Below are 14,016 nucleotides of genomic sequence, written 5' to 3'. Positions count from 1 at the left end.
CACATCGAGTATGTATGTGACCATTCCTCAAGTGATATTAACTTAGAACAAAAGGTTGCAGTCCGCGTTGAAAGCTCCTTAGCAATCTTCCTGCGTAGCCTCTGGCCTTTGAAGGTGTTCCCACATGAGTGATGCCACGCCCTCTACAAAGATGGGCGTGCTGTGGAACATTGCTTTGGATGTTATGTGGCTTTGCCAGAAGCCTATTGCCAAGGAATGTGTTTATAATTTAGGATCCCGGGGCTGGTGACTGGCAGGCCTCTGAGAAAATGGTTCCTTATGCTGTGCTTCTCACCTGTTGCCTCTGTTGCTTGCAGGAAGATCTGCCTGCACTGCAAGTGTCCACAGGAGGAGCACATGGTGACAGTGATGCCGCTGGAGATGGAGAAGACTGTCAGCAAACTCATGTTTGACTTCCAGAGGAACTCCACCTCCGACGATGACTCGGGCTGCGCCTTAGAAGAGTATGCCTGGGTCCCGCCGGGTCTGAAGCCTGAGCAGGTACTGTTCTTGACTGAGGTGTTGGCATGTCCCTCTGCCTTGATTGGTCCTTCCTCATTTCAGTGTAGAAGGGAGAGATGGCTTTGTGGATTAAGAACGTGATTGCAGCTGAATGTAGACAGACGTCAGAGCCCCAGTGGGAAACTGGCAAGAGAAAGGAAGCGGAATGTTGAATGGCCCTTTGCTAATTCATTCTGGGTGACCATCACTGACTTTTAACTGAGAATTTTCTAGAAAGTCCTCAGAAACCTTGGCTCTGGAACTTTCCATAACAAAGGCTTTATCTTTGAAGGGACAAGTGGGGAAGAGGCGGGGCACTAGTTTTGGCTATTGATCTTCCTGTGATGATGCTTTGAAAGGAATGGAGGGAAGTGTAGCTTTACTTTGTTCTTTTCACTGATATCTGCCATGTGTAAATAGGAAGTTTAATCTTACTTTACAAAGACAAACACTGACATTTCCTCAAGTATCCTGGCACTGCCCAGGGGCTGTAAATATTATTGGCTCACTTGGAGGAACTGGCTTTCCTTCTGTTTTGCTGCATTTTTATCAGTGACAAAAAGCCTCTGCTTTGCATTTCTTGATACTTGGAATTTTTTTTTTCTTCCACCAGCCCTCATGCTGGTTTAGAGGCAGCGTCTGTAAAGCTGGGTATTTTTATAATCTCCCCCATGAGCCTTTGAGAGACAGCAGAATCTTAAGCTTTTGACCCACGTTTGCCTTTCTCTGACACATGAAATTTATTTCTCTGGAGATCCCCTCTCTATCTGGCAGAATGTTTTGAAGCTTAAACAGCAATGGCATTTTAAGTCGGGAACTTTAAGTGTGATAATGCTGCTATGAAAAAAAAAGCTTTTTATAATTAAGGGAGACCCGAGGATTTCCTAATGGCATAAGATTACTAGCCTTCTGATTAATTTATCATCCCTCGGTCTAGCCATTTCTCATTTTCTTCATCCAGTTTGTCAAGGTGGCAGATAGAATTGGACATACTGGTTGGATTTGTTCAGCTAGCAATGGGTGGGATTTTTTCCCCCTGTTTTTCTACTAATATTTTTAAATTAAGTATTTTCATTTAAAATATTATATTTAAATCATGTAAATGTTGAGGCTCTGGCAATGTGGGGGATCTCATTTCAAGCGTAGAATCGGCCGGAGTTGCATGCTGATGGTTCCTTTGAGAGAATTTGATCTTGGCATGTCACCTTGGTCCATACCAGCGTACATCCTTCAGTGTCACTGTCCTGAACCCATCAGGCATTCCAGTCTTCTGAGCCCTGTTCTAATTCTTATTACGTCGGAAGTATCTGAAAATAGAAAATTCTCTATGAGGAGAATTGAGGGTAGAGTTCAGTGGCAAAGTACTGTCTGAGGATATGAGCAGCAAGATAGAAGACCACATTCTCCTAGTTTGTGAACTGAGGTTACATTTTTCTTTCTCCCCCATTTCACTGAAGATTGGGTTATTAAAGAATTCATAAATGAAAAATGAGAGCATTTGATTGAATTTTTCTGGAAGCTCAGATGAGGTGGTGAGTGATTGAATGTGTGTGTTAGGCTATTCTTCCTCTAGCGCTTCAACGTGGCTTGTTCACACCTATGTTCATCTGTGAGCTGCTTTCATTTTCTGGCTAACCTCATTTCCAGCGACATCTAAGGAACCCATCTTTCTTTTGTTCACCTGAAAGATGTTGCTTCCAGCTCAATCAGGCCTTCAATTCTCAAGTTAAGCTTCTTTGCAGATGCCCATGTATGTAAATTCTTTTCCAAAGTCATTAAAACAGCGTTCTGTGTTGTTCAGATTTAGAACAAATGTTCTACTCATTTTGGACTAAGAGAAGAGACGATTGCAAAAACTAAGGGTCTTGATTGAATTTACCATATCTGAAAGTGAGTGCTTATAGCATTTTGAAGGGACTTCTGTGTGGTAAAAATGTCTAAGTGTTCAGCTTGTCACTGAAAGATTGGATGGTCTCGTCTGCTGCAGTTGTCTTGGAGGAAAGAGTTACACCTGCAAAAATACAGCCATTGGCAGCCCTCTGGAGTCCAGTTCTGTTCTGCATATGAGGTAGTCATGAGTTTGAATCAATTAGATCAACAGAACTGGTTTTCTTTTTAGTATTTTGCTTTGTTTTATAATAATGGTTTTTAGAGGTTACGTGGCCCATTCACAGTGTCTCTGAGACATATAAAACTGGGCTTGCTTTGATTTGTTTATACAGAAAGCCATTAGTGATATTAAGTAAGTGGCTTGAATTATACTAAATGAAAAAGTATTTCTATCTCTTATAATTCTGTTGTTTTTGAGAGTAGAAGGAGTATGCTCCCTGGCCTTACCCCCATCCTAATAACTCGTATTTAGAAAGGAAAGTCTCCCTCCAGATAGAGAATATATCTGACTACTTAAGTGGTTTATACTTTAAGTATACCTACACTGAGAATACATAAGAACAAAGGAGCTCAGGTGGCATGGTGGCAAGAAGCCATGCTGCAATCCCAAAGTTCTGTGGTTCTAATCCCCCAAATGTTCCACTGGAGAAGGAGGGGCAGTCTCCTCCTGTGCCAGTTGGATCTGATTTGATGGTATACAACAAGAAAAGAAAAAAGAATACATAAGAACATATACATTAAGAATATGTTCAAACTACTTAAGAGCTTTATACTGCTAATAAAATATGAGGGAGCTCTGGTGGCTGAGTGATAAGGAATTTGGCTAGCAACCCAAAGGTACATCGTTCAAGTCCAGCAATTGCTCCATGGGAGAAGGATAAGCAGTCTACTTCCATGTGATCAGCTGCCCCTGAAAACCAGTTGAAGAAGTTGGTTCTGGCTTGACAGCACAGACCAACAACAATGAAATATCAGCTTATTGTAAATGCATTGGAAAGCATAGTGGAGCAGAAAAGTAATGTTTAAGTTTTAAGTTCTCTGAAAATCTGTTCCTTAGAGAACTGGTTATATTGTTCGATGCCGCTGAGTCCTTCCCGACTCACAGGAGCTCGGTGGACCGGGATCAAAATGCTGTCTGGTCCTGCAGCGTCCTCACAGTCATGGCTCTGTTGGAGGCCGTTTTTTTTTTTGAGACCATTTTTGAAACCACTACATCAGTCTGTCTCGTCTGAGGGGCTGCTTCTTTTGTGTTGACCTAAACACTGTCAGAACACTGTCAGAAATTGTAAAAACAAAAGTCCCTCAATACTTTTCACTGATAAAAGTTCTGATGTATCCTGTTAGTTGTTTCTGATGTGAGTAAACCCATTTTTTTCCATCAAGAGAAATTGTAGTGAATGTTAAAGCGCTTTGCGCTAGAGACAAAATATTAAAGACTAGTTAGAGTTAAGAATAATGTATTTTCATTTTTATTAGAAACCTTTCATTTCACTCCCTGGTCTTGAGGTTGGTAATATGCCTTTAGATGATGCTGTGTATTACTCTATTTCTTCTGAAAAATGCTTTCAACTAAATGTCATGCAAGTGATAGTCACCTCCCATTTAGGGAAGTATTCTTGAATATTCTACCAGCTGTGAATCTCAACTTACTTAAAGTAGTGTGGAACTGGTGAGAACTCCTGCTAGAAAATTAAGTTATTTACCCTGTATTTTCTAAGTGGGCTGAAAACTAGTCGTAAACGTTGTTCAGATCCTTTGCCTCTGCTCTCTTCAGATAAGGTGTCCAATGCCATCCAGAGAGTACAGTGGTAGCAGAGAACTCAGTTTTCCACTTGCCTGCCATCTAAAATAATCCACAAGTCTTTACTGTCAGTGAAACAATAAATCATTAATAAAGTATACTTTTCAAGAATAATTTAGAAAATATTCAACAAACTATAAGAAAAGGCAAATGAGTCTGGCAAATGAGGTTTAAGACCATAATCTCAACAAGGTCAACAGCAAAGTCAATTGACTAATATAATCCACAGACTGTGTTCAGTATCTTGCTTGGATGAGAAGCAATCGATGTCCTAAAAGCTTGTGAAGAGCAGTCTAAAGTATGGTCTCCCCTCATACAGAAAAAAAAAAGTGAAGGAACTCAAGGATGTATGGAGATAATTAGTCCAAAGGACTAAGAGACCATGTGACACCCAGCCCCCACACCTCTGAAACCAGAAGAACTAGATGGTGCCCTTCTGTCACTCCTGACCACTTGGAAAGTGATCACAAGAGATCTCTGACAAAGGAGGAGAAGCATGTCAAAAGAGTGAAAAAGGCAAGGCTTACTGGACCAGTAGACACCAGTGGCTTTGAGACTGTGGCCCTAAGATATGGTATTCTTCAGTCAATCCAAAACCAAACTCATCCTCATAGCCCAATTTTTAGGCAAACAATAGACAGACCTACAAGGTAAACAACACCTGGAAGTACTTAGGCTTTAGAATGATCAACTATACAAGATTGAAAGGACATATTTGGGTCAAAATAAAGGTTAGATAGGGAGAAAAGACCAGTGGAAATGGTAAAATCAAAGAGGAAGTGAGAAGGGCACTGTGGGGATTGTACTCAGTGCCAGGAACCAAATGGGTGTGAATTGTTGAATCAAAAAACCAATTTGCACTGTAAATGTTCACCCAAATCCCAATAAAAATTTTGAAAAGAAATGGCAAATAGTAGCATGACATATCAGTGTTAGCACAGTTGGCATTTGGAATGGATACCTTGGTGCCAGGGAGCCGTCTTGAACATTATCAGATGTTTAGCGGCATTCCTGACTGTTACCCACTATGAACAAATACTGATTTGTAGTAACTTTGAGAAAAATTTTTAATGTCTCAAAAACCCCTTGTGGGGGAAAATAAGACAACCTGGGTAAAAGCCATTGGGTAAATGTGATACTCTTTCTCCCAGACCTGGAGAATCTGGCAACAAAGTTCTGGCCTAGTGAAGACAAAAAAAAACCTAGTGATACTATTGGCTAAGTGCCCACTGCTAACCAAAAGGCCCTTGGTTCTCACCCACCAGCTGCTCAGACGTCTACTTCTGTATGATCACAGCCTAGGAATCTCGACGGGCCATTCTGACGGGAACCAGAGGATCCTGCACAAAGGAGAATGATCCATCCAGAATGCCAGGGGCACCACCATGGAGCAGAACTGAGCTCAAGGCTCACTTTTTAACGTCTGCCTTGTGGCCAACTTCTTGCAACATTAAATAACACAGCAACAGCCAACCTTTTGCATCTGCTACTCTCTCCCAGACATGAAATGGCCACACAGAAACCTTTGAGGTTTTTGCTCCGTTGTGTCAAATTGCACCCCAGCAATGCAATCCTTGCATGTCTCTGGTGGTTCGCCTCACGAGTTAATTCACATGGGCACCATTTTTCTATTCCCTTAATCCCTGCTCAGTAAAAACCTGAAGAGGGCATTAGATTAGGGTTTCTCCCACGTGAAAGTCCTTTTCATTTAGATACTTCATGTGGATGTGGAGAGTCCTCAAACATAGCACATCCCTAGTTTCCTTGGCGAGAGTGATCTTCTTATCCTGATATTGTGGCATATTCCTTTCGGGCTATCGTGTGCCACACCGTGTTCTAGATTATTTAGAACAACAGAAGTAGGTTCTCTCATCCTTGTGGAGCCCACGATGGGAATGGCAGCCACATTAGCACCCCCCCCCTCGCCCAGAGACTCACTTGTTCCCAGCCCTCCTGCTAATGCCCAGGGTGCTGATAGTTCTTGACCAGCCTAGCTTGGGAACATTTCACTTCTGTCTCTGTTTCTGTCATCACAGGACATCCTTCCTCTGTATCTCTGTCTTTCTTTACATGATCTCTATATAACAACTCCTTCTATTGGAGTTGAGGCCCAGCCTAATCCAGTAGGAACTCTGGTGACCTAGTGGTAAGGAGTCGGGCTATCAATATGAAGGCGCATGGTTCGAATCCACCAGTTATTCCTTGGGAGGATGGACAGTCTCCTCCTGTGTGATTTACTGCCTCTGAAAACCTGCTGGAGGGTCAGCTGTGAGTCGGTTCCAACTCGAAGGTACTCAAAAACAACCGCTAATCCGGTAACTCCTTGGGCATGTTGCCAGGACACCCCAGTCTTTGAAAAAAGGCAGCATCCTTGGAAAATCAAAACATGGGAAAGAGAGGGAGACTCTCAATGAGATAGCAGTGGACAGTGGCTGCAGCATTGGGCGGGGCGTGACGAAACTGGTGAGGACAGCACAGGACGGGCCAAGGTTTCGAGCCGCTGTTCACAGGGTTTCTGCAGGTTCCAGTGAACGCAGCAGCACCAAACACCGACAGGTAATCCAGTGTGACTCATTTCCATTCATCTGTCAAGGGCCTACTTCCAGTAAGGCTGCGTTCTGAGTTCTCAGAAAAATGTGGATTTGTAGGGTTTACTATTCACCAGTGCCAGCGGTCATTAGATTGTGTATAACCTTGAACTTCCACTTCAAACAGTAGCAGAAAGGATGTGGAGTCGATAACAGGAGTGATTGCCCAAATGTTGGCTTTCAAAACATGAGAGCCTATGTGACGAATAGATGGCCCAGGGCTTCTTCAGAGATGGGGGTGAATTCATTGGTTGAGCTCTGTGAAGCTCAAAACTGTTTTTACTGGAAGGACATAAAATTGTTGAAGTGGCTAGGACTCAGTCAGTGTCATATCCTCCATGGCTACCTCTATGTCTTCAAAGATTAGATTTCCAGTCATCTGCTTTTTATAAAACCTATCATTTTCCTTATTGGCACTTAATCAAGCTTGCAATTAGACAGCTATTGGTCTAACTATTTGTTTACTATTTGACGCTCCACATTGATTTCTGAGCCAGGAAGATCGGGGACCTTGTCTGCTCTGCTTTACAGACATCCCCCACTGCCCAGCGTGGTGGCTGGCACATGGCAGTCACCCAACAAGCACGTGCTGAGGGACATCAGTGAAGGGCAGGAGACAGGTGTCCTGTGCAGAGCCAGCAGCTGCATCAAGACTACATTACAGTGAAAAAAAGAATCTTTTTTTTTCCTACACAAAGCAGTGTCCTGTCTCATTTTTTCCATTTCCTCTGCTGTCCTCAAGGTGCATGTTCCCAGCTGTGTCATTGGTTCCTTGTGCTGCAGACAGAGCAGCAGGAGTTGAGTGACATCTTAGGAAGGACTGTGAGCTCTGAGATGTGGGCCCGGAGCAGTGTGCGAGGTGCTGAGGTCTGGCAGAACCTTGCTTCCAAACCAGGGCACTGTTGATGTCTTGATCCAAATCTGGGGATCCTGAGGGTCAAGGATGGGAAGGAAGGCAGTGTGGCCCTGTGGGAGGAGCCTGGCTTCTGGAGTGAGGGAAGTGGGTCGATCAACCTGTTCTTCCCGCAGCCCAGCTTCTCGATCTGGGCCTCTCACTTTGCCTTTGGGAACATCTCTCATGCCTGCTTCTGGTTGCTGCGCCCTGGGCTTCTCTGAAGGGTCCCACTAGCTTTTTCATCTTGATGAGAGTATAAGGAATTTATCCAAAAGCATATCGAACAATCAGATATTATGAAAAAGAAATGGTCATTGGGCTTTTGTACAGCTTAGCTCTAAACCTCCTGGGCTAATCTAGGGCCCAGATCAGGGCGTGTATATGTGTTTCTAGTGAGTTACACACAGCAGTTGCTCAATAAAACAATGGGAATGGTTTTTGATGTTTTTATTTAACCACCCTTCTTGTGAAGCTGTAATGAATGACTGATGGGTTGCTTTTGCCCTGAGCTGACACAAAGATCAGAAGAAGAAATATTTGGTCTTATAGGAAAGAAGGCTAAGTGGAGTTAGGGTAGAGGAGGATGTAGCCAGAGACGTAAAGAAATCCTCAGGTCCTTCCCAACCATCTCAAAAGGTTGTCAGTAAATCTCTAGTTGGTCTAATGGAGCTCTGGTAGCCTAGTAGGTAAGTGGTCATGCTGCCACACCAAAGGCAGGGAGTTTAAGTCCACCATTTGCTCTGCAGGAGAAAGATGGGCAGTTTCCTCTTAAGCAGTTTGCAATCCCTGAAAACTCCCTGTTAGAACTCCAGCCTTGATGACTTCTCATGTCAGTTCTCTCTGTGAGTTGGTTCAGACTCAATGGCCAATAACAATGACGACAACAACAGTCCCCAGGAGACCCACTTTGAGATTGTTCTGAAGCTGCCTCTTCCTTCTTAGGAGGTTCTTGGGCTTCACTGAACAGAACAGTTTGGACAGGGGTCACCAGATGGAGCCACCTGATACCCCAGTGCCCCAGGCGGCCTCTGTCAGAGAAGCGAGCTTTGCCACACACCTTATTTGGTATGTGTAGTCTGCCGCACCATCACAAACCTCAGGCCTGGGGCCGGGAGCCCCAGGGGCAGATTCTTCTACAAGGCACTCTTTAAGGTCTGCAGGTCTGCAAGACTCTGTCTTGAGACTTCTTAGATATGAACCTGCTTGAGGATCAGCAGGGCAGCAGGATGCCTGGTGTCGTCTTTGAGCCTCTTCCTTCAGCGCCAGCCCCTGGTAGCTGGGCTGTGGGCATCCCTGAAGTGTTCTGTTAGTACATTAACTGCAGTCCAGTTATTGAACTAGCTTTTTCATCCTGATGGGAGCAAGGAATGAATCAGAGAGAATGTTGAAGGATGAGGATTTATAAAAAAGAAATCATCTTGGGCTCTGTTCATCAATTCATTCATTCACTTATTTAATCACTGACACATGAGTCTGTGAGTGGAAGTCAACTTGAAGCCTCCTACCCCCAATACCGTGCCTGAAATCATTCTGTCCCAGGCAATGCTCTGAGCACTTGGAAGTAAAATTATTGAGATAAATGAGGTTTCTGCTCCATGGGAACAGGATGATGCAAATGGTTAAACGCTTGGCTGCTAACTGAAAGGTGAACAACTCTCCTGCCTCCCTGCAGAAGCAAAGCCCTGGTGTTCCACATCTGTAAGGACTCCAGCCTTGATGACTTCTCATTGTCAGTTCTCTCTCCTCTGCCATGTAGCTGCACTGGGTTGATATCATGTCAAGAGCTCATAGCAGTAATGTCTCCATTGTAGTTATATGCATAAATGGAAACAAATTAGGAGATGATTGTAAACTAAAGACAATTCCACATTGTCATTAAAAAAACTGTAGCAATAATGATAACAGGGAAAAGAGTGTTTAGTGCACTCTTCTGTGTTGTTGTTGTTGTTATGTGCCATCAAGTCGCTTGTGACTCATAGCGACCCTTTGTACAAGAGCTCTAAATGCTGTTCTATCCTGTGCCAACCTAGCCATCTCAAATGCACTTATTCCCACTGCTCCAGTTACAGAATTGATCCATCTCACCAAAGGTCTTCCTCTCCTTCAAACTCTGCCCCTCCACTCTGCCAAACATGATGTCCCTCTCCAAGGACCAGTCCCTCCTTGTAACATGCCCAAAATATGTTAGACAAAGCTTGAGAATCCTTGACTCCAGGGAACACTCTGGCTTCACCCTCTCCAGGACAAACCTGTTTGTTCTCCTAGCAGTCCATGGTATATTCAACACTCGTCTCCAGCACCACAGCTCAAAGGCATCAATCCTCTTTCTATCAACCAACTCTCTGATGAATAGCACATAATTGAGAAGACTATAGCCCAGATCAGGCGTACCTTAGTCTCCAGCCTGACATCATTGCTCTTCAGTACTCTTGAGAGGTCCCTCATAGCCGACTTTCCCAATGTATTTTGTCTCCTGATTTCCTGGCTGCTGTTACCAAGAGTGTTGACTGTGGAAGCAAGTAAAGTAAAACTGTTAACTATCTCAATCTCTTCATCATCCATACTGATGCTGCCAATTGGCCCAATAGTGAGAATCTTTGTTTTCTTGACGTTGAGCTTCAGTCCATATAGGAGGCTGTAGTCTTTGATCTTCTGCAGCAAACGCTTCAGATCCTCCTCAGTTTTAGCAAGCAGGGTTGTGTCATCTGCATAATGCAGGCTGTTGATGATTCTTCCACCAATCCTGATGCCACATTCCTCTTCGTATAGCCCAGCATCGCGGATGATCTGTTCTGCATACAGATTGAAAAGGTATGGAGACAGAATACATCCCTGATGGACCCTCTTCTTGATTTTGAACCATGTAGTGTCTCCTTGCTCTGTTCTGACCACTGCCTCTTGGTCCAAGTATAAGTTTCGTATTAGCACAATCAAATGTTCTGGGATTCCCATTCTTCTCAGAGTCAGCCATAGCTTGTTGTGATCCACACAGTCAAAAGCCTTTGCATAGTCAATGAAGCACAAATAGACATTCTTCTGTTATTCTTTGCTTTCTGCTAAGATCCATCTGACATTAGCTATAATATCCCTAGTACCACAACCTCTTCTAAATCCAGCCTGCACATCTGGCAGTTCTCTGTTGACATATTGTTCCAAATGTTTTTGGATAATTTTCAGCAGAATCTTGCTTGCATGTGATATTAATGATATAGTTTGATAATTTCCACACTCTGTTGGGTCACCTTTCTTTGGAATGGGAACAAATATCGATCTTTCTAGTCAGTGGGCCAGCTGGCTGTTCTCCAGATTTCTTGGCACAACTTAGTGAGCACATCCAGGCCAGTGTCTGTTTGTTGAAATATGTCTATTGGTATGCCATCAATTCCTGGAGCCTTGTTTTTTGCCAATTCCTTCAGAGCAATTTGAACCTCCTGTTTCATCACCATAGGCTCTTGCTCATATGTCATTTCATGAAATTCTTCTGTGTCAGCCAATTCCTTCTGATACAGTGACTCTGTGTATTCCTTCCATCTTCTCTTGATACTTTCTGGATCATTTAATATACTGCCCAAAGTATCCTTAAGTATTGTCACCCATGGTTTGTGTACCAGATGTTAATTTAGGGACTTTAGAAGTAGCATCTCATTTAATCTATACTACAAAGAAAATAAGGGAGCTCTGGTAGCTTGTTGTTGAGTGCCATCAGGTTGTTTACGACTCATAGCGACCCCATGCACAATAGGTCTGAACCCTGCCCTATTCTGAGTCATTCGCACATCTCTGACACCCCTGACCCCATTGCCAGTCACTGTGTCAATCCATCTCATCCAGGGGCTTCCACTCCGCTGTCTCTCCACCCTTCCAGGCATGATGTACTTCTCTAAGGACCTGTCCCTCTGGGCAACATGTCCGAAGTATATGAGATGGAGCTTCAAAATCTTTGCCTCCAAAGAGCAATTTGGCTTCACCTTTTCCAGGTATACCTGTTTATTCTCTTGGTAGCCTGTGTTCAATATTCTTTTCTAGCACCACAGTTCAAAGGCATCGATTATTCTTCTGTCATCGTCAGTCATTGTCCAGCTCTCTGATGCATTGCAAGTAATTGCAAAGATTATGATGACTTAGTGATAAGGAATTGCACTGCCAACATAAAGGTACACAGTTTGAATCTACATCTGCTCTGAGAAAGGTGGGCAATCCCCCCCCCCAATGATTTGCTGCCTTTATTTAGAGGAACTCTGGTAGCCTAATGATAAGAATCAGTGTTACAGTCCTGAAAGCACCCTGTTCGAACCAGCTGCTCCACCCGGGAGGAGGATAGGCATTCTCCTCCCATGCGATTACTGCCTCTGAAAACCCACTGGAGGGTCTGCTATGGGTCAGTTCCAACTCGATGACACACAACAACAAACACTTATATTCTGATTATTAACATTACTACTAGAGGGGTTTTTTTGGTTTTTTGGTGTTTTTGTTTTGTTTTGTTTTGTTTTTTGCCATATATACAATTTATCCAGTTTTTCTCAATCTTACCCCAATCCTGATATCAATATCCAGTGGCACCATGCAGTATTTGTCTTTTTGCGACTGAGATATTTCACTCAGCATAATGTCCTCCAGGCTTACCCATTTTGAATAATATTGCATGAGTTCCTTGTTTTTCAATGCAGCATAGTATTCCATTGTGTGAATATACCACAGCTTCTCTGTCCATTCGTTTGTTGATGGGCTATTAGAGGTTTTTAATGACAGTCTGTAGTTGTCTTTAGCACACATTCATTTTCGGATTTCTTTTGCTTCCATCTACATATGTAACTACAATTATGAAGAAAATGAGAGCCTTTCAGTGGTGCGGATGGTTAATGTGCTTAGCTGCTAACCACAAGTCTCGAAGTTCAATGCTACCCAGAGGCATCATGAGAGAAAAGCCAGAGATCTGCTTCCAGAAAACCAATCTGAAAATTCGGTAGAGGCCAGTTCTTCCCTGACACACACAAAGTCACCACAAGTCAGAATTGACTGGACAGCAGCTGGGTTTTTATGAAGAAGATAAAACACCTTTTGTGATAAAGGGGAGTTAGAGGGATTGGCTAGTTTAGAGTCATTGCACCAGGTAGGCCCCTCTCAGGAGAGAGATCTGAGCTTCCTCTGAACGGCATGAAGAATCCTGCCACGCAAGGATCAGGCTTGTTACAGAACTGTACCAGGGTAGGGAGTGGCAGGTTCTTGGCTGTAGTATTTTTTATAGAGCAAATTGCTAGGACTTTGTTCTGTGGCACTTCTAGATGAGTTTGGACCCCTAACATTTAGAATGTTAGAAAAGAGCAAGCAGTTTGTGCTTCTCAGGGGCCTGGAAGGTGCACTGCATGTTATGTGCCATTGAGTTGCTGTGACCCATAATGACCCTATGTAAAGCAGTTCTGAAGCCTGCCTTATTCTGAGCCAGTCTCACTGATTCCAATACAACTCCCATTGTCCCAGTCACTGTATCAACACATCTCATCTAGGAATTTCCTCTCCTGCACTGTCCTGCCACCCTCCTGAGTTTGACATCCTTCTCCAAGGACCAGTCTCTCCTGGCCATGTGCCCAAAGTATGTGAAACAGAGCTTCAAAATCCTAGCCGCCAAGGAAAAACTTGGTTTCACTTTCTCCAAAACAGACTTATTTGTTTTGTTGGTGATTTATATGTTCAAGACTCTTCTTCAGCACGACAACTCGAAGGTATTGATTCTTCTATCATCCTTAGTCATTGTCCAGCTTTCCAATGCATAGCAAGTAATTGCAAAGACCATGGCCTGGATTAGGTGCACCTTAATCTCTATATTGACATTGTAGGCTCCACAATCAACACTCTTGGCACCAGCAGTCAGTAAATCAAAAGATGAGTTGCCTTGGGAAAAGCAGCGATGTCAGTCTAGAGACTAAGGTGCACTGTATACTTTTGTTTATATCTGCCCTTCCATTGAAGGGACCTTTGGTGGCCTGGGGAAGGGGTTATGCTGCCAACTCATGACACCCAGTGTGATTTACAGCTTCTGAAAACCTGCTTGACGGTCAACTGTGAGTCGCTTATGACTCGGAGACACATGACAACAACAGCCCTTTCACTGAAGACCCCCGATTGGGTGATGGTTAAAACACCTGGCTGAAAGCAAAGGGCCTGTAATTGGAAGTCCTCTGTTCTCACAGGAAAGGGATGTGGCAGTCTCTTGTAAAGCTTCATCAACTTGGAAATCTGTATGATAGTTATTCTACTATAGAGCAGGGCCAGGTCTGCAACCTGTGGCCTTGCTTGAGTTAGAATTGACTTGAGAGCAATGAGTTTCTTTTCTTTTTTTT

General features: G+C 43.5%; 1 protein-coding gene across 1 annotated transcript in view; it reads left to right on the top strand.

Annotated features, from left to right (window-relative positions):
* Positions 1-324: 324 nt before the first annotated feature.
* PRICKLE2 (prickle homolog 2 (Drosophila)) overlaps positions 325-14,016 on the top strand; it is a 112,968-nt gene continuing 99,276 nt past the window's right edge. Inside the window, exon 1 of the mRNA XM_006893838.1 lies at positions 325-501. Within this exon, the coding sequence (XP_006893900.1) occupies positions 358-501 (144 nt within the window). The 5' untranslated portion in view covers positions 325-357. The remainder of the gene's footprint in view (positions 502-14,016) is intronic.

This window comes from Elephantulus edwardii, unplaced genomic scaffold, assembly GCF_000299155.1.
Source record: "Elephantulus edwardii isolate Elephantulus edwardi_28Jun2011 unplaced genomic scaffold, EleEdw1.0 scaffold00132, whole genome shotgun sequence".
Taxonomy (NCBI): Eukaryota; Metazoa; Chordata; class Mammalia; order Macroscelidea; family Macroscelididae; genus Elephantulus; species Elephantulus edwardii.
The sequence above is the reverse complement of the archived record's forward strand: the minus strand, read 5'-3'. Positions and strand labels throughout refer to the sequence as shown.